The sequence below is a fragment of the Pan paniscus genome, chromosome 7, assembly GCF_029289425.2.
Source record: "Pan paniscus chromosome 7, NHGRI_mPanPan1-v2.0_pri, whole genome shotgun sequence".
Classification (NCBI taxonomy): domain Eukaryota; kingdom Metazoa; phylum Chordata; class Mammalia; order Primates; family Hominidae; genus Pan; species Pan paniscus.
Window position 1 is genome coordinate 155,979,654 of NC_073256.2, and position 18,522 is coordinate 155,998,175.

An 18,522-nucleotide genomic window follows, 5' to 3' on the forward strand; every position below is an offset into this window, starting at 1 on the left:
AGAGTGAGGACCAAGCCTTGGATGGGAGAAGGTGGAGATATATTGGGCATGAGGAAGCAGGAGGCTCCCATTCTAAGGGGAGAGCTGGATCGTATGTGGAAGACTTAGGTTGCCTGCTTAGCCTAGAATTTATTCGAGAAGTCCAAAGAGAATTCGTGTAGGCAGCAGCCCAAGTACAAGCACATGGGGCTGACGCAGCCCTCAGAAATGGGAGCTACGGGTATTTCCTCTTTACCTCATTCCAGGAAGCAGAGGAAACAGTGATTGGGCAATGAATGAATGATACACCCAGTGAGTGGCACCCTATGGCTGGGGTGAGGAGCAAACACTTTCCAAATATGAAGCTATCCGACTCAGCTTCAAGGAAGTGACCACCTCCCTGCAGTTAAGAACATGACCCAAAGGCACAGGGTAAAAATGCGTCTTCCTCATTCAAGTGGGAGAATGCAGGCCTTGAAACGGAGAAGCTAATTTCCATAGACCTACTTTCTCTGCATTCAGTCATTCTTCTGTTCATCTCTCATCAAATATTTTTGGTATCTGTGCTGGTCTCCTGGGCTACAGCAGAACAGAGCAGGGTGCTAAAACCAAGCATTGTGGGGGGTCTGCTTTGCTTCAGTGTCAAGGAAAGTTGGCAAAGCCAATATTTCAGCTGAGACCTCAGGATGAGTAGGAATAAGCATGGGAAAAGAGAGCCCTTGGAAAAGAACTTGGCATGTCTCAGGAGCTAAGAGGCCAGTGACTGGAGCTTAGAGAAGGAGGGGAGTGGTGGGACTGTGGCAGCCTGGATTCCACGGAGAGTGCAGGGGGAGGGCAGACCTGCAGGTTGTACTGCAGTGTCTCCATATGCTTATGCTCTGCAGACCCTCTGTCTGCTGGGTGGAAGACTGTGGAGGGGCAAGGCTGGACAAAGGGAGATCCATTAGAGGATCACTGCAGTGTTCAAGTGAGAGCAGGTGACAGATTAGATCAGAGTCCCAGTGGCAGAGACAGAGAGAACTGGACAAAACCTACAGGTATTTGAAGTTAGAGTTGACAGGATTTGTCGATAGCTTGGATGCTGAGGAATAAACAAGTGAAACAGACATACCAAGACGGTGCCCCTGCACTGGCTACATAATTTGTGGGGCTCCGGGCAAAATTGAAACATGAGCCAGGTGTTCAAAAGGCATTAAGAATTTCCAAACATTGAAGGTAGAGAGTGTTAAGGCAAGTGTGGGCCCTTCTAAGCCCAGGGCCTGAGCCTGCATAGACTGCCCGTTGGTGGCAAAGGGTTGCCAAGGGGTGAGTGGGCGTGTGATACTTGCCTCCTTGCCTGGGACTCCTTTCTCTCCTGGTTCTCCCTGGAAAACAGAACAGAATATCAGTGGCTCTGCAGCATCAGTTCAATATCGGTACTAAGACTGTCTTTAAAACTGACATTTCCACTCAAGTCATGTTCCAGCAAAGACAACAATCGATGGTCTACCTGGCCAAGGACATCCCAGACAGGCTCTCTGGCCAGCCTGTACAGGGGAAAGCAAAAAATCACCCCAGGTTAGGAAGAAGAGCCACGGGTTAAGAGCTCCTTGTCAATGGGATGGATATGACTCCACCAAGAGGGCCTCCAGGATATCGATTTTACAAATAGTCCTGTTGTGGTCAGGAGGCCTCTCTGAGAAGTAGGCTTATAATGTGTGAAACAAGAAACCAATAAGACACTGGGCTCCAGGTTCAATTCTTGGCTCCTCCACTGTTTGGCTCTGTGACCTTAAACAACCTCCCTACAACTTCCTTAAGCTCTCTGTGCCTCAGTGTCTTCATCTGTAAAATGAGAACAGTGGTTGTACCTGCCTCAAGGATTACTGTGAGGTGTCAATGTGTTAGTTCTCCAAAAGCACACTGGGCAGTGGCAGGCATGTAGTGAGGGCTGGACAAGCACCCCACTCTTATCATGACTCAGGAGCAATTGCTGCAGTGCATCCACAGGAGTGGGTGCCTGGCTGCTCAGTAGCAGCAGATTATTAACAAGGGGATGGAGAAGGAGCCTTGGCCTTTAGCAAGGGAGTGAATAAGCCCACGTAAAAATCAGTGAATGGGACCGTGCAAAGCCTGGGCAGCATGGTAGAAAAGGGTAAGAGGGGCTACCACCTCCAACGGGCTGGGCTTGGCTGGCAGTGGGGCATGCGGAGGGGTCAGAATTAAATTGGAGGGGATGGACAAGAACATGGGTAAGCTCTCTACTCTGGTATGTTACATGCAAGCCTCATTCATCAGGTCAGCAGTCCAGGGAGTGGACTGCAATATGCAGATGACACCAGAGGGCTCCACTTGGAAATGTTTGAATCCCTCAGCATCTCCCCGTCCAGAAACTTGGCAAAGATTACCTTACAGCTTCCCCCTGCCTTAAGCTGTCAAGTCAGGAGACCTTGACTCAAGGACAAGCTGGAGTGCAAACCTACCACATGGCTTTGAGTAAATCACTTACATGTTCTGACCCTACGGCTCAAACTTGCTCACCTTTACAATTATTTCCAGGGGTCCTTCAAGTTCTAGGATCATGATCAACACCATTGTCCCACCACATGCATCATTACAATGGTTTGTATTTATTGAGCACCTGCAGTGGGTCAGGAACCATTGCTGATCCCTTTATATGAATGATTTCATTTAATCCTCAGAAGTAGATGCTGTCGTTATCCTCGTTTGCATAATGAGACAGCTAAAGCATAAGAGGTTATGACACTTTCCTAAGATCTCATGATTAAGGAGTGATGGCACTGAGATTGCCATGCAGGTGTGACCTCTGGGCACTCCACTGTCTCTTAAACCATGATGCAACTTTGACCCCACACAGGTCATCATGGCCTGAGCAGACAGAACTGAGGACACAGGTGGCAGGGAAGGTACTGCATGTGAACATCACAACCTGGAGCCAGGTATCTTGGGCCCCACTGGGGTTCTCTGCTTACCGGAGGCCCACGGGGACCCAGGAAGCCAGGAAGTCCTGGGCTGCCATTTTCCCCTTTGCTTCCTTTCTGGCCCTGCAAAGAGAAAACTGAGAATTAATTCCTCAAGGTCATGTACCAACTCAAGCAGATTCGGAAACCTTGTGACCACTCTGAAATCAAAAGGCCTGAGACATCCACACAACACACAAATCCTCCCATGATGGAGAGGCATGGGTTAGGAAAAGACACAGGGTCTTGGGACTCCTGGTAGTGCTGTCACAGCCAGGGGAAGAAGATGAGGTCTCCCTGTAAACAGCCAAGGGTCTTTCCATTTGAAGCAACGAAAACAAACTGAGACAGATATTTAACAAAGACCCTGAGATGTGTAGAGCTCTCCAAGGAGTGCTCTAGTGAGATGGCATACCACTGCCCATGAGGCGGCCAAAGCTCACTTGGTAGAATCACATTTTGGGAAAGGACTTTGGGAATTTTTCAACTTCAACTTTTCTGGGGAGCCATCATGCATGGGTCAGTACTTCCAGGATCAACTCTGCACTAGGGGAGGTGATGGGTCCAGCCTCATGACCCAACCCCACCTCCTCTGTTCTGTCTCACAAGCAGCAACAGGTCCCATACCATAGCCCCTGAGGGAGGTCATTATGTTTGCTAGGAAGTTGGGTTCCTTTTGCATAGCTGTCCCTAGTCCAACAAGAGGACGGTCTCTGCTAGGGTGATCAGATGCCGAGTTTGCCTGGAACCAGTAGGTTTCCCAGGATGCAGGATTTTCCAACTGGGAAAGTTCCTCACAAACTGAGGTGAGCTGGTCACCGCAGTAACCGAAGTACCAAGTCCTGGTCAGCCCATTGCCCGGTACAATTGACAGTTGACTCACACCTCGCAGGTGGCCTTCTGAGTCAGGCAGCCAATTTTAGCAAGTAAAAATACAAGAAGACTAGATTGGAAGGAGACTAGTGGCCAGAGCTTTTCTTATCCAACCCTAGAACCCATTAAAGAACCATCTTCCCCACCATGTCTCCCCACCTACCAGGACTGAACCCCAAATCCTGTATTTGATATCTAGCTGACCAGGACTCTGCTGATTGGTATGCATCCTCTCTCTACTACCTGCCCATTGAGCTCTCTCTGCTACCTACCTGTTGATCCTTTTTGTCTCCCACCCCCATCCCTACCTCCATTCCCATGCTGCACTCTTTGTCATTTGAGGTGGTCAGGGTTGCTCAGTCTGACCTCATCCTCCCATCCTCTGGAAACATCAAACTTCTACCTTACAACCTTGTTAAACATTTAAAAAAAAAAATGTTTGTTTTGGGTGCCTATGGATGTAGACCATAGATGCCTATGGTTATAGTCAACAAAGAGCCAATCGCATGATATATACTTTAAACCTTAAAAAAATGGCCCTATGGAGCCTCTTACCTCCAACCTATTTCTACCACTCAAACCCATATGTCCCCACCGATGCTTCTAGGGACAGAGGCTGGACAATCTGTAATGTGATCCACAAGCCCTTTCAAAGCTCACCCTGATGCCATCACATAGCAGCCAAAGAGAACTCACAGGGGTTCCTGAAGGGCCAGGCTCTCCTGGAGATCCCGGTGATCCATTCTTGCCCTGGTGGAAGAAACAGAGATAATCATCCTGCCAGGGCATCAAAGAGCAGGACGGTGGAACAAAGAGATAGACTGATGCACAGGACTTGGTTTTACACAGAATCTGTTACTCTAGCCAGTGTGGCTCTCAGTCAACCACTTCATTACTCAGAGGATGTTTCTCAACTTCTAAAAGGAACTTGTAATATTTAATTCATAATATTGTTGTGAAATCAAATGAGTCCGTGGGCATGAAAAAGTCTAGCCTGGTGAATGGTGCCCACAGCTGAGGCATAGTAAATAATTATGACCACATTCATTCATTCATCTATTCATCCATCCATTCAGTTGCTGTGTTGAAGAACAAACAAACCATCTAACACAACCCAGCTTACACATAATTGCTCACACTGCCACAGTGCTGGTCTCAGCTTAGGAAGCATGTCCATGCACTTATCTCCTTGTATTCCCCGACTAAGGAGATCATTATACTCTCATTTAAAATACGTAGATACTGAGGCACAGAGAAGAAAAATGGCTTGTGCAGAGTCATGCAGCTACAAAATGGAAGGTCCATTCACTCCAGATTCCAGGACTGAGGCTTCCAAGTCTAATTTTCTCTAACTTCACAGAGATATATTGTGCACATTCATAGTTTTGGTGAATACATTTAACAAACAGGATCCCAGTAGAGTAAAAACAAGAAAGCTCAAGAATGTTCTTGGCTACTCCCTTTCAGGATCAGACAAATTTCTATTAAGCCAAAAATTCACAACTTCAATTCCCCAGGCTGTGTTCGTCTCTTCCTCTGCCCACCACACTCCCCCACTCAGGGCACATTCCCGTTGGCTGCTGTGTCTTTACCTGGCTCTCTTTCCCACCATGAGTAACCCAAAGGCAGAGTCTATGCCTTGTCGTTCTTTGTATTTCCAGCCTAGGAGGAGAGAGCCTCCTTGTGTGTCTCCAATGCAGTGCCAGACACACAGGAGGCTGGCTGCTAAATAATAAACCAAGGACATCCTAGAGAATCACTCTCCATTGATCCTTTAACCAAAAGGTGTGAATGCCCTCTAATCTGTGAAGCATGCATTCACAAATGTGTTGGATTCATGGAAGCATGTTCCACTATAAAGTAGCTGATGCTGACCGGGCACTTCTTACATGCCAGACTTCTTCTAAGAGCTTTGCATTTTGCATGCATTAACTCACTCATTGCTCACATCAGACACAAACATCATCACCCTTTTACAAATGGGGAAACTGAGGCTCAGAAATGCTAAGCCACCTGCCTGCGAGGCAAGGTGAGGAGCTGAGATCTGAACGTAGGCAGCACTGATTCCATCTCACACTGCTCTGCCCCTCCTTAAGGACATGCCTTATGGGTCAGCGATCATAAATGCAGCTTCCACCTTGAGCCTTCAAAGCACATGCATGGCCATGGCCTCATGTCACTGGATCCTGCTGGGAATCATGCAGCACAGATGTCTTTCTCCCCATATCCCAGAATCCCCATCACAGACCTGCCAGGGATCGCTGAGCTAGTAAGGTCTAAAATCAAAGCAGCCAGCTGGATTTGTGGACTGCTTACCCATACTCGGCCCTTCCGCGAACGCTGCATAACGCTTCTCCCTGCACCTTCCTCCGCCCACCAACCCATCTGTGCCCCTCTAAAAATATGTACTTTGCCTTATCCCTATGGAAATTCTAGCCCTCCTCCTTCTTTCTCTAATCTTCCCTTCGCAGGGAGGATAAGGGCCAAGACATTGCAGAGAGGATAAGGGCCAAGCCACAGTAGCATACGGTGCCAACACAGGCCATGTGCACAGAAGGCAGGGTGGTTCTGGGCGGCTGCCTGTGCTCTGTGCACTTGAGGCCTACTGGGGCTGGAACCTGGTTCCCTCCTGGGCTGCAGAGCCACTCCTGTGTCCTGCTGTCCCTTGCCAAGCCCCTTGGATCTCTGCTTCCCAGGAATGGAAACCACAGCTCCCCTTTTCAACCCTTCTGAGCTCCAAACTCCTATTCTAAGACCCCTCCTTCCAGGATGATCTTTGTGACAAGGACTTCTAGCACACACCAGCCAGTCTGGGTGTTTGAGCTGCAGGCTCTTGAATGAGAATGCTGGAGTCCAAATCCTGGCTGTGCCACTGACTTGCAGTGTGATCTTGGGCAAGTTACTAGACTTATCTGTGCTTCCATTTCTCATCCGTGAATGTACGGACAGAAATCACACCTGTCTCACAGGGTTTGGGGAGAAAATGAATGAATCATGTAAATGCCTCATGCAGTCCCCAGCACTGAACTCCACTCCACTGGTGCATGTTGGAAACTAGTGGCTGTGAGGTGGTTGCCATATGGCCTATTCTTACCCCTGGGTGCCTATAGATTTTAGAGAAAGCAAAATGACAGTTTTCAGGCCACACATACATTCTCAATCATCACAACTATTGATAGAGGCACTCTATACATATTCAATGTCTAGTTCAAAGTTGTGTGACCTTGCCAGAATCCTTCTCCTCGCTCAGAAAAGCACAGAAATTTCAGTGGAGTAAAAATGAGGTTGTCAGAGAAAGAACTCGGAACTATTCTGTGTTTAAAAACAAAGTAGATATTTGGCAAACTTCAGCAGCTCATTTTTGGTATCAAATTCCTTATGATGTACCCGAGAATTGATAGGAGCAAGCTAGAACCACACAGCGGCCTTTGGGGGCCTTGGGATTTCAGGGCCACACCCCACCCAGCATGTGGTACGTGAAGCCCTTCACAATCTCACCAGGCCAGCTGCCGTCTTCCACCTCACACACCTGTTCTGAGTACTCTCTGCTCTCCAAATGCCACTTTCCAGCCAACCATGGTGGCTTACACCTATAATTTCAGCACTTTGGGAGGCTGAGATGGGAGGACTGCCTGAGCCCAGGAATCTGAGACCAACTTGGACAACACAGTGAGACCTCATATCTACAAACATTTTTTTAAAATTCGCTGGGCATGGTGGTATGCACTTGTGGTCCCAGCTACTTGGGAAGCTGAGACAGGAGAATGGCTTGAAACTAGGAGGTCGAGGCTGCAGTTAACCGTGATCATGCCACTGAAGTCCAGCCTGGGCAACACAGTGAGAGCCTGTCTCAAAAAAAGAAGTCACTTCGCTTTCCCTCTTCTGTGCCTTTGAATGTGTTTGCACTCATGAAGAATTTGATTGCTGCCCTATGCCAAGAGGCCAGGGAGAGAAGCAGAGCTAAGGCCCCTCTTGCCACCAGGAATGGAGAAGACCTGGCTTGGGGCACATTCCAAGGGCTGGGCACTGTTCTCTCACTTCACTGGATTACCTTGCTGGATTCTTACAGCCTCCTTGTTCCGTCCAGATTGCCTCCATTTTACAGATGAGAAAACTGAGTCCTGGGAGAAGTGCAGAAACTCACCTAGTTCATGTGATGAATACGGGAGAGGAGGAAATCAAGCCCAGATGGCTGAACTCCAGAATTGGATGCAAAAGCCAAGTGAGGGAGCTGAGGGGGACCCAGTCAGAACCACCCCACTCCTGGGGGGCTCTGGAGCAGGGTTTCTCAAATTTTTGTCCTTATCACTCCCTCCCCAGTTGCCTTCTTACACATTTTTTCCTAATCTCTCCGTATGAAGTTTTAATATCACAGCTAAGCTACACATCTGTTTATGTACTGTACCTGTATCTGCATTTGACACACACTCTTTGACACCTCAAGAATCAGTGTTTTCCCCGTGGGGTTGATATCACCCCACTGAGAGCTCACACCCAGGGAGCCTGGGCTTCAGCTCATTTGAGTCATTGCGGCCCCATCAGGGGAGACTCTGACTCTACCTGCTAAGTTCTGAAAAGAAGGGACATCCAACCTCATAGGACCTGCCACACATCCCCTCTCTAGGATCTCAAAGACAAAGCCCATGCTTGTCCACAGTAGGGTGGAGAATACAGGATTTGGCATCAGAAAGCCTTGGTCTTAAACCAACCTAAAGCTCTTACAAGCTGCATGACCTAGACTTGGGAAGCCAATATTCATTCACTTGTTTATTCCATTACTCATTCAAAAAACACACAACATACAAGCTTTACAAAAGAAGCCAGTTGCAAAAGATAAAATGTTGGGTACAAAATGTGTCTTCTATATGCTTGTAGGCATATTGAAAATATTTTAAAAGATACACAAAATGCTTCTAACAGTGGCTTCCTCCGGAGGGTGGGATTGGGTGGGGGTGAAAAGGGAATTTTCTGGTAACTTTGTAACATTCAATTCTGTCTGATTGCCTCTACAATGAGCATGAATTATATTGATAATATATAGAGAGACACAGATATCAAAGCTGCCTTTCTGCGATGGCCCCTGGGCTTAAATGGGATAATTTATGCTTTTCTCTTTGCACAGCACTAGGCACCTAAATATCTATTTTAGACCTTCTCCATCCTCTCAGGCTGCTCTCAGATAAGAGAAGGATTTGCCTCTGTGCACAAACAGGCAGATATAACATCCAGATATGTATCCATCATATGGAATGCTATGGGGTTCAATTGTGCCCCCCCCAAATTTTTAAGTCCTAACATTCAGTTCCTCTGAATGTGACCGAATTGGGAAATTGGATCATTGTAAAAGTAATTAGTTAAAATAAGTTCATATTGAATAGGGTGGGCCCCTTACCCAACAAGGACTGGTTTCCTTATAAAAAGGGGAACTTTGGGCCAGGCGCAGTGGCTCACGCCTGTAATCCCAGCACTTTGGGAGGACAAGTGGGGCAGATCACTTGAGGTCAGGAGTTCGAAACCAGCCTGGCCAACGTGGCAAAACCCCATCTCTACTAAAAATAAAAAAATAAAAAAATAATTAGCGGCGTGGTGGCACGCACCTGTAATCCCAGCTACTCAGGAGGCTGAGGTAGGAGAATCCCTTGAGCCCAGGAGGCAGAGGTTGCAATGAGCCAAGATCATGCCACTGCACTCCAGCCTGGGTGACATAGCAGGACTCCATCTCAAAAAAAAAAAAAAAAAAAAAAAGCAGGGGGCTGGGCACGGTGGCTCACGCCTGTAATCCCAATACTTTGGGAGGGCGAGGCGGGCGGATCATGAGGTCAGGAGATAGAGACCATCCTGGCTAACACAGTCAAACCCCGTCTCTACTAAAAATATAAAAATTTAGCCGGGCGTGGTGGTGGGCACCTGTAGTCCCAGCTACTCGGGAGGCTGAGACAGGAGAATGGCGTGAACCTGGGAGGTGGAGCTTGCAGTGAGCGGAGATCGTGCCACTGCACTGCAGCCTGGGTAACAGAGCGAGACTCCGTTTCAAAAAAAAAAAAAGGAAGGGGTGGGGGATTTTTGGGGAGAGACACAAGCAGGGAGAACACAATGTGAAGATGAAGGCAAAGGCCAGCGTGGTGCCCCACAAGCCAAGGAACGCCCTCAAAGGCCAGCAAAGCCCCAGAAGCTGGGAGAGACACCTGGAATGATTCTGTCTCAGCCTCAGAAGGAACCAACCCTGTTGGTCTGAATGTCAGGCTTCTGGCCTCCAGAACCATGAGGCAACACATTTCTGCCATGTACCACATTCCACTCATGGTACTTGGTTACAGCAGCCTCGGGAAACTAACCTCTAGCAAGCACCAACCCCTGGTGTGGCCCAGAGCTAGAGCACAGCCTCGGGGCAAGATCCTACAGAGCTCCAGCGGTGGCCGGTGGCACCTTTGTAATTTTTATATTGTTGTGGGGGATGGTCCCAGAAAAGAAGCTGAGTGTTGGGAGAGGTGACTAGGGGGACTCAGGGGGCAGCTATTTACCAACTGCTAAAACATATTACAATTTTTTAACAATATATACGGTGGCACCAGAGGGAACTAACTAAATATCGTTGTGGTGAAAGGTCCTGTAATAACATGAAGCACATTAGGCGCAAAGCAAAACTCACCGGTGGGCCCCTTGGTCCTTGGGGACCCTGTGGCCCAGTGGGTCCAGTGTCACCCTGGAACAAAGAGGGAGAGATGGTGTCATCATCAAGTCACTGTGTGAAGGTGATGGCGTCCCAATTTCAAATGTTAACCAAACCTCGCCAAGTTACCCAAAGGAACCAACAAATTGTCCAGCATGTTTCATCATTAATTGTCCATTATTCCAAATATGGACAAACTCCCTTCCTGTGGGTGAGTAAATGCACGCAGGCCCACATTTGTGCATCCATTTATTCAGTTACTTCTTAGACATCCTCCACCTGGTCCCACAGGGGTTTCAGGTGGCTCCATCTTGAACTAAGATAAGCAATCAGAGGAGAGAATCTCTCTTGAAGTTCTTTTCCTGATTCGCTAGACGGTGACCTGGAACCATTCATGTCTGAGTCACCAGGGTGAAAAACCCATGCCACCCAGGTGCATAGCACCTGCCAGCTTGCTAAGCAGTGTGATTCACCACCACCTTGCAGTGTCTTACAAGCGGCCCTGTGACGGGGCATAATCCTAACCCTGTGATGGATAAAAAATCAGAAACTTGGACATGCTTCTACACAAAATAGACTGAAAAACACTCTAGAAAATGGATTTTTAAAATAAAAGTCAAATGGCTAAGATGGAGGGAAGGAAGCATAGCCCCTCACCTGGCATCCCAGGGTCCCATCCCAGCTCTACCCCGATGTACTGGGGGAGCTGACCTCAGTCACATTCCTGCCTGGGTAGCACCCTGCATCACCTTTTCTACAAACTGAAGTGCAGGGGGAGGGGATGGACTGTATCACGATTCTCAAGCTGCCCTTCAGCTTCTGAGAAGCCCCCTTTTGGGTGGGGTTGGGGTGGGCTCTACTTTTAGGTGTATGCACAGGGCTCCACACACTGATCTTATAAGACAGATTCCACAGCTAAGAAAGCACATGTGAACTAGATCAGATTTCTCCTGAGTATCCTTTCCAGCTCCATCATTCCTGGGAGCAGATCAGCCACAGGGGCCACGTGCTCCGGTGTGTCAAGAGCCATTGGGGAAGAGTCCACTTCATCAATTTAAAGGCAGGCCCTGAAGGACCCACATGGTGGGCATGAGACAACTTTGTACCTCAGTACCTGGTGCCTCTGCATCTGACCAATCGGCCGGTTCCATGATGCCACTCTGCATCTCACACGTCCAGCCACCCTGCAGGACGCCACATGCAAAGGGCTGGTCCCTGGGGGATGTGGAGCTGGTGGATTCTGGGCTCCAGGCAAGCTATTCCTGCCTCTGACTCTCTGGGTGACCATAAGTCAGTCCCTTTATCTCTCTGGATCTCAAATTTTTCATTTGTACACCTGGGGTCAAAATTTCCCTTGTTCTGGCCCGGCACAGTGGCTCACGCCTATAGTCCTAACCCTTTGGGAGACCGAGGCAGATGGATCACCTGAGGTCAGCAGTTCGAGACCAGCCTGACCAACAAGGTGAAACTCTGTCTCAACTAAAAATACAAAAATTAGCTGGGCGTGGTGGCAGGTGCCTCTAGTCCCAGTTACTTGGGAGGCTGAGACAGGAGAATTATTTGAACCCTGAAGGCGGAGGTTACAGTGAGATGAGATCACGCCTATGCACTTCAGCCTGGGCGACGGAGTGAGACTCCATCTCAAAAAAAAAAAAAAAAAAAAAAAAAAAGATTTTTTTTTCCTTGTTCTGCCAAGATCCCAACACCAAATAAAAGGGAGAGCCATTCAAGTGGTGTACAATTAACACAGCACACAGTGGTGGCGGTAAGGGGTGTGTGGTTTCTTTGAGCACTGCAGAGCCCGAGAGAAGGAGAAATAATCCGCAAGAAACTCTGAAATGCCTCTCAAGTCCATTTAAGGCTGGATCCAACAGGCCTATCATTTGTACGAATGCACAAATCATGACTGATCCAGAAAAGCTTCCTTATCAACCATAAAGCCCAGGGACCCACCCACTAGGTTGGAGGCGCCAATCTCATCCTTGCCAACCAATCCTGTGATGTCATCTGTGTGCCTCTTGGCAATGCTGCCACCAGCCATTGTGGGGCAGTTTCTGGTTGTCACTTCCTTGATACACCCACCCCCAGCCCCAGCCCAGCCAGGTCCCACAGGACCCCACTTACATCTTTTCCTGGTAACCCTTCCTGACCAGGAGGCCCCATGGCACCAGACTCTCCCTAGGAACAAAAAGACCTGCTATTAGGGAAGGAGATGCTTCAGCCATTGGCTGTCTCAACCACAGGGGCACCTGAGGAGCTGGGAGAGGTGGAGAGGCCCAGGGGCCCTGTCAACTTCCGTACGCAGAGCCCCGGCCCTGAGTTGAGGTCTGTGGCGCACCCAAGGCCAGCTGTGAGTGCCTGGAGCCATGCTGTGCCTCTCTGTGCAGCTCAAGCAGGGAAGAACAGCAGCTGAAGGCTCTGGCATCTACTCTTGGAATGCTGCCTCCTTATCTGCTCATCCACTTGACCCTCTCTACACCTGTGCTTGCTCCTTGGTATCTAGATCATGCAAGGGATCTAACCAGCTGACCCATAATGTCACTTCCATTCTGGGCATTCAGAGGAGGCAGAGGAGTTAAAGGATAAGAAAATAGTCTCTGGAGTCTTCCCATCTGGGGTAAAAGTGATGCTTTCCATTTATAAGCTCTAGGACCTTGGGAAATCACCCATGTCCTCTGGGCCTCAGTTTCCTCCTCTGCAAAAAGAACCTAATAGCAACAACCACCTCACAAGGCTCAGGGCTGACGTGCGTGACACACCTGAGTCCAGACTTATTCGGCCAAACTGGTTGGCCATGATGTTGTCTGGCCCCCAGAAAAACCACCTGAGGGAATTAGGCCAAGAGGTGAGCATGGTGCTTCAAAGGTGTCCCTGTGCTGGCTTGCTCCATGCTGGTGTGCTCCACGTCCTCTCTCGGGTAAGGCACTGCTATGGCCTGCAGGCTGCAAGTATCTTCTGTCTGGGAAGTGTAAGCTCTGCCCACCTGAGGGGACCTCCAAAGTGAGGCGCCCACTTACCCGGGGACCGGGTGCACCAGAATCGCCTGTGTGTCCCTTGAAGCCCTAGAAGGAAGAGAATGGAGTTATTCCATGATAGAGCAGGCTCTTGGGGCAGAAGTGGGCAGGCATACCTCCCTGCCTGCTTTGACCCACGTTGCCCCCGCTCATTCTTTACCATTTGCAGGATACTGAGCCCTACTTGGTGCCATGCTCGGTGCCAGAGGTTTGACAACTGGATACCAAGACCCCTTCTTCCCAGCCCCCTCTATGCTGTGGGCAGGGCTGCCAGGGCTCATCCCACAAATGCCTCAGAGTGTTGGGGCATTTCCCTACTGGTTCAGGTGTCTCCTGCTCTCCTTGTTCCTCCTGATTGTTCCAGGCTTACAGCATATAGCTTGGCCCGCCCCTCTCTGCACGGCTCCTGAGTCAGGTGATTCCCTTGTAGGGAACATCACCTTCACCCAGAGTTAGGTCCTGCGGCCCCTTCCTTGTTCCTGTGGCCATTGCTGGTCCTACCAACACCCCTGAGTAGGTTCAGCTCTGGGAGCTACAGACCGGGCCATAGTGCTGGGGTCTCCTTGTCCAGAGTTGCAACTTGGAGGCATATTACCTGAAGCACCACTACAGAGTTTCAGGCCCTGTGAGTGAAGATTAAACCATTAGCAGAGCTGATGCCATCATTTCTAACCTCCAGGCCAATCTATGTGAAAATCTGCACTTAGTGGATGTAAAGCTAAAGCTCAAGGATAACAAAAATGCCTGCCTGGCATAGCTTTGCAGTATTAATCTATGGAAAGGATTGCCATATGCTCTTAAGTTTCATGCAACTGGGCTGACTATGAGTTAGGTCTGGGTTGGGACCATGGCTCCCATTTTGCAGCTGTGGGATCTTGGGAGCTCTACTTCTCTTCTCCGGGACTCAGTTTCCACATCTGTAAAATTAGGCTAGAACCTACTTCTGCAGAGTTGCTGTCAGGACTGAATAAGACTGAATAAGGACGGCCCAGTGCTCTCCAGTTATTCAAAACAGTCCAGCTACATTTCCCTGGAAAGGGCTAGGGATTTCCTGGGGCTCGGCATCTTCCTCAAGGACCCCAGCATTCCAAATTCAGCCAGCCCAGAGGAAGAGACTCTGGTGTGCTCTCCTCCCATCTAATCATGACAAAAGCACCAACTGAGAGAGTGCCTATCAGGCACTCTGCTGGGAATGTTACACGTCCTACCTTCTCCTTTAGTACTTATGACCACTCTGCAAGAATGGGAGCTATTATGATGGCCATTTCATAGAAGAAGAAACAGGGGTTCAGAAAGGTCCTCGTTGCAATCAAGGTCACAAAGTCAATAAGTGACAAAGTAAAGGCTGAATCCAGGTCTTTCTATCTGAAAACCCACTCCATTCTACAAAGCTTTGTCCTGACTTATTCTATGTCAGCCAGAGGAGCTTGGTCTTCTTTTCCCTGCCTTGCTTTCTAACCTCAGCTCTTTCATTACAACTCCCAGTTGACAGATGGGTCTTGCCCCCAATACAGGTTCCATGGGTTTCCTGGCTGAAATGTAGCCCCTGTCACTCCAATAAGCCAAGAACCACCTTTAATAAATTGATCACTAGCTCAGTGTTGCAATCCCCATAAGAGGTCATATTCCTCATTCTTGGGTGTTTTCTGGTGCAATCATGTGAAAAACAAGGGGATTTAGGAGAACAGAAAATTTATTTTTGTATTTTATTTCCTTCTTATTGAATACGAGCCAGAAGGTTGATTTTTTAAAAGAAAAACATTAAGAAAATAGAGCTAGGATTTTGATCTGCTAGATAAAATCCAGACAATTTTAGGATAATCATTTAAAATCATATTTTTTTCTAAAAGCAATTTAAGAAATTGTGAAAACAATTTTGAAATTATGAAGAGGTGAAACATTTAGCATAAAACCCAATAACCCTAAAATACATAGCGTTCATTTTTGTAGGTAAACAGTATCTGTGTCTGTTTATATGTATAATAGCTAGATATAGATGTACATATATAGATGCTAGAATTCATATATAGAAAAAAGGACTAGAAAAAATACACTGAATATTAAAAACGTTACTTCTTTGTTATAGAATTAGAAGTAAATTAATTTTCTTCTCAATACCATTTTTTGTATTCTTTTTCTTATTATTACCATCATCATTATTATTAATACCATTAGGCAATGAGAATGGGTTACTTTTATAGTTGGGAAAAAAAACCTTAGCTACGGAAAGTGTTCAAAACTAAAATTAAGATTCATTTTTAGGTTCTATTATCCAGAGAAAACCCATTGAAATTATAATAAATCAGATGAGAACAAAGAAAACTTTGAGCAACAACAAGGTCATGGCTGCAATTGTGAAAATGAATTTCGCAGCTATGTAGTGTGGCAAAGCTGAATTGACTGCACAGAAGCACAGCCGTCTGGAGGAGAAGGACTTCTAGGACCCCACGGTTGGGCAGTCTGGGCTAGCCCTGCCCACAGTGGTGAGAGCCATGTGGCTGATGGGCTTGGTTCTACCGTTCCCCACACACACTACACACTTACAGGTGGGCCTCGGGCACCCTCTGGTCCTGGTAGACCTGGCTCTCCTGCTTTGCCCTGAGAGTAAGGAAGAAAAGAAGAGTTTGAGGACAACATTGTAAGAATCTTCCTATTCCTGGCTCTCTGTGTTTCCTACCAATCTATTCCCACAAGCCAGTTTCTATCCACCCTGTCAGCCCTTTCCCCTGGTGTCTTGGTCCTTCTTAATCTACACAAATCTCCACCATGTATTCAGGCCTATTATATTCCTGGTTTTCCTGGGATGGTGCTGGTTACACAGGTTGCATCTCCAAATTAATTATGCTTAGTACCCCCCTTTCACTATCAGAAGCATCTTGGTGTGGATGAGAAATTATATGGCCATCTTAGTTCAGACGACTTTATGCCCACTTGCAAAAACCATGTCAAGGCCGCTATTAACACTTGCACTTTACCGATGGCAACACTGAGGCTCAAAGTTATATTTTTATGAAGGTATTAAATAGCAAAGCCAGGCTGAATTCCAGCTGAGCGCCACACCTAAGCGGATGCTCTTTCCAGGTCAGCCGCAGTACCTACTGGCAGGGTGACCTGTGACGTACACAGCCTTTTCCTCACCCCATCATCTTAAAAGAGCTTGTCAGGACACTCTTGCTATTTAAAATTCTTTACTGCCCACAGCTTGGCATTGCCCTGCACAGAACCAAACCAGAAAAAGAAGACAATAAGAGGCTTGCCAACTCAGGTTCATATAAATTGAAGATGGGGTCAGTGGAAGAATGAGGGGAGGAGGGGCAGAGGAAAGTCAATGAAAGGCTAAGTTTGATGGGTGGGCAGAAGGGGCAGCATGCTGGGCCTGGAAGACATGCCTGTTCCCAAACCTTCTGTCCACCTCATGTTTACAAGTTTTAAACCTTGGAAATCATATGCAGCCCATTATTGGGGAGTGGGGAGAGAAAGGAACATCCTTGGATTTAGAAAAAAAAAAAAAAAAAAACTATAGAAAGAAGGGTGGGGCCTAAAGCCCTGACTTCCAGGTTTGTCTGTTTCTTAGTTTAGCTGTGCGATCTTAAAGTGTCATTTCCTTTCTCTGGATCTCTGGATCTGTAAATTTGGGACAGTCCTCCCTTGTAGGTCTTTGTGATAGAGGGTGTACATAGCCTGGCTCCTGCCTCAGAGTCAACTGTGATGGCCATCACTGGCCCAAGGCACCAGTAGAAAAATGGAACAACCAGCAGCTACTGAAGGTTTTCACTATGATGTCACTGACGCCTGACTCTTGTTAACCCTCAGGCAAAACACTGAGGCACATAGAGGTTCAGTCATCTGCTCAAGGTCACACAGCTGGGGTTCTAATCCAGGCATTTTGGTTCCAGAGTCTGCACTTCATCCTACAGTATAATTAATGCTCAAATATCTCTTAATAAAAATTAAGCAACAGGCAACTCAAAAGGCTGTCTATACATCCATCTGTGTATCCATCCATCCATCCATCCATCCATCCATCCATCCAACCATCCATCCATCCATCCATCCTATGTTCTATTTATCTGGCTGGTCTGTCTATCCATTTGTGCTCCTCCCATATACAAACTTTGAATGAGCAAGTCAACTTGAAGAGGGGCCACCTAGTACCTGTAGCAGATGCTGCCATTTTCCAACCACATCCCCTGGGGCCCACCCAGGGAGGTGTCTGCCTCCTTGTGGAGCAGTTCCTGCATAGGTTGAAGGGTGGACATAGAATGAAGATGTTCCCTGACCCTAGGGGGTACTTGACTTTGAGGTGTGGAAGGCCCAAGTGCAGGGAAGTCAATGCCTCCAGAAGCAGTCAGAGGATCGCCAGTGAGGCTGGGCCCCAGCCTGGAGTTACCAGTTGCCAGCCTGCCTTTCCTTCTTTCTCCGTTCCATTCTCTTCCTCCCTCCCTCACTGGTTCAGGGGATCACCTCCTAAATACTCTACCTGCATCAAAATAGGCATTGAGTAAACAGACTGAATGAAGACCAGTGTCCTCAGTTATTCTGAACTGTAAACAACAGCCTCTCAGCATAATACACGTTCTGCAGAAAGGTCAATGCACTGCTCTGCAGCAGTGAACTCCGGGGTCAGCCTGCAGGAGTGTGAGTCCTAGATGCTTCATTTACCAGCTCTATGCCCTTGATCAAGCTATTATCCTCTTTGTGCCTTAGTTTCCTCTTCTGGGAGAAATAATGGTACCCACAGCCCATAAGGTTCTTCTGGGGACTACAGTGGAAAAATGTAATGAAGTGCTCAGTGCCCCACCCTAGGCACACACACAGTTGCTGTCAGTCACAGTGTGATATGTGTGCTTCTCTCTACCCTTGCCACATTTTTGCCCAGGCTGAATGTCATTTGCCCATCATGGGCAGCTCTGCTGGGTGTCAGTCCACAGTAGCTCGTCGAGACTTTTCAATTTGCTCAGTTGCTAAAAGCTCTTTCTTTTGCTCTCAGCAATGAATTTTGGTTTCAGCATCTGGCAAACAGTGT

The 18,522-nt window shown here is 47.8% G+C and overlaps 1 protein-coding gene across 1 annotated transcript in view; it reads right to left on the minus strand.

Annotated features, from left to right (window-relative positions):
• Window positions 1-18,522, minus strand: part of COL22A1 (collagen type XXII alpha 1 chain) — a 326,388-nt gene that overhangs the window by 15,120 nt on the left and 292,746 nt on the right. The window contains exons 52-58 of the mRNA XM_008972890.2: window positions 16,041-16,094; window positions 13,500-13,544; window positions 12,607-12,660; window positions 10,462-10,515; window positions 4,509-4,562; window positions 2,952-3,023; window positions 1,308-1,343 (exon numbers count right to left, since the gene is read on the minus strand). Of these exons, the coding sequence (XP_008971138.2) occupies window positions 1,308-1,343; window positions 2,952-3,023; window positions 4,509-4,562; window positions 10,462-10,515; window positions 12,607-12,660; window positions 13,500-13,544; window positions 16,041-16,094 (369 nt within the window). The remainder of the gene's footprint in view (window positions 1-1,307; window positions 1,344-2,951; window positions 3,024-4,508; window positions 4,563-10,461; window positions 10,516-12,606; window positions 12,661-13,499; window positions 13,545-16,040; window positions 16,095-18,522) is intronic.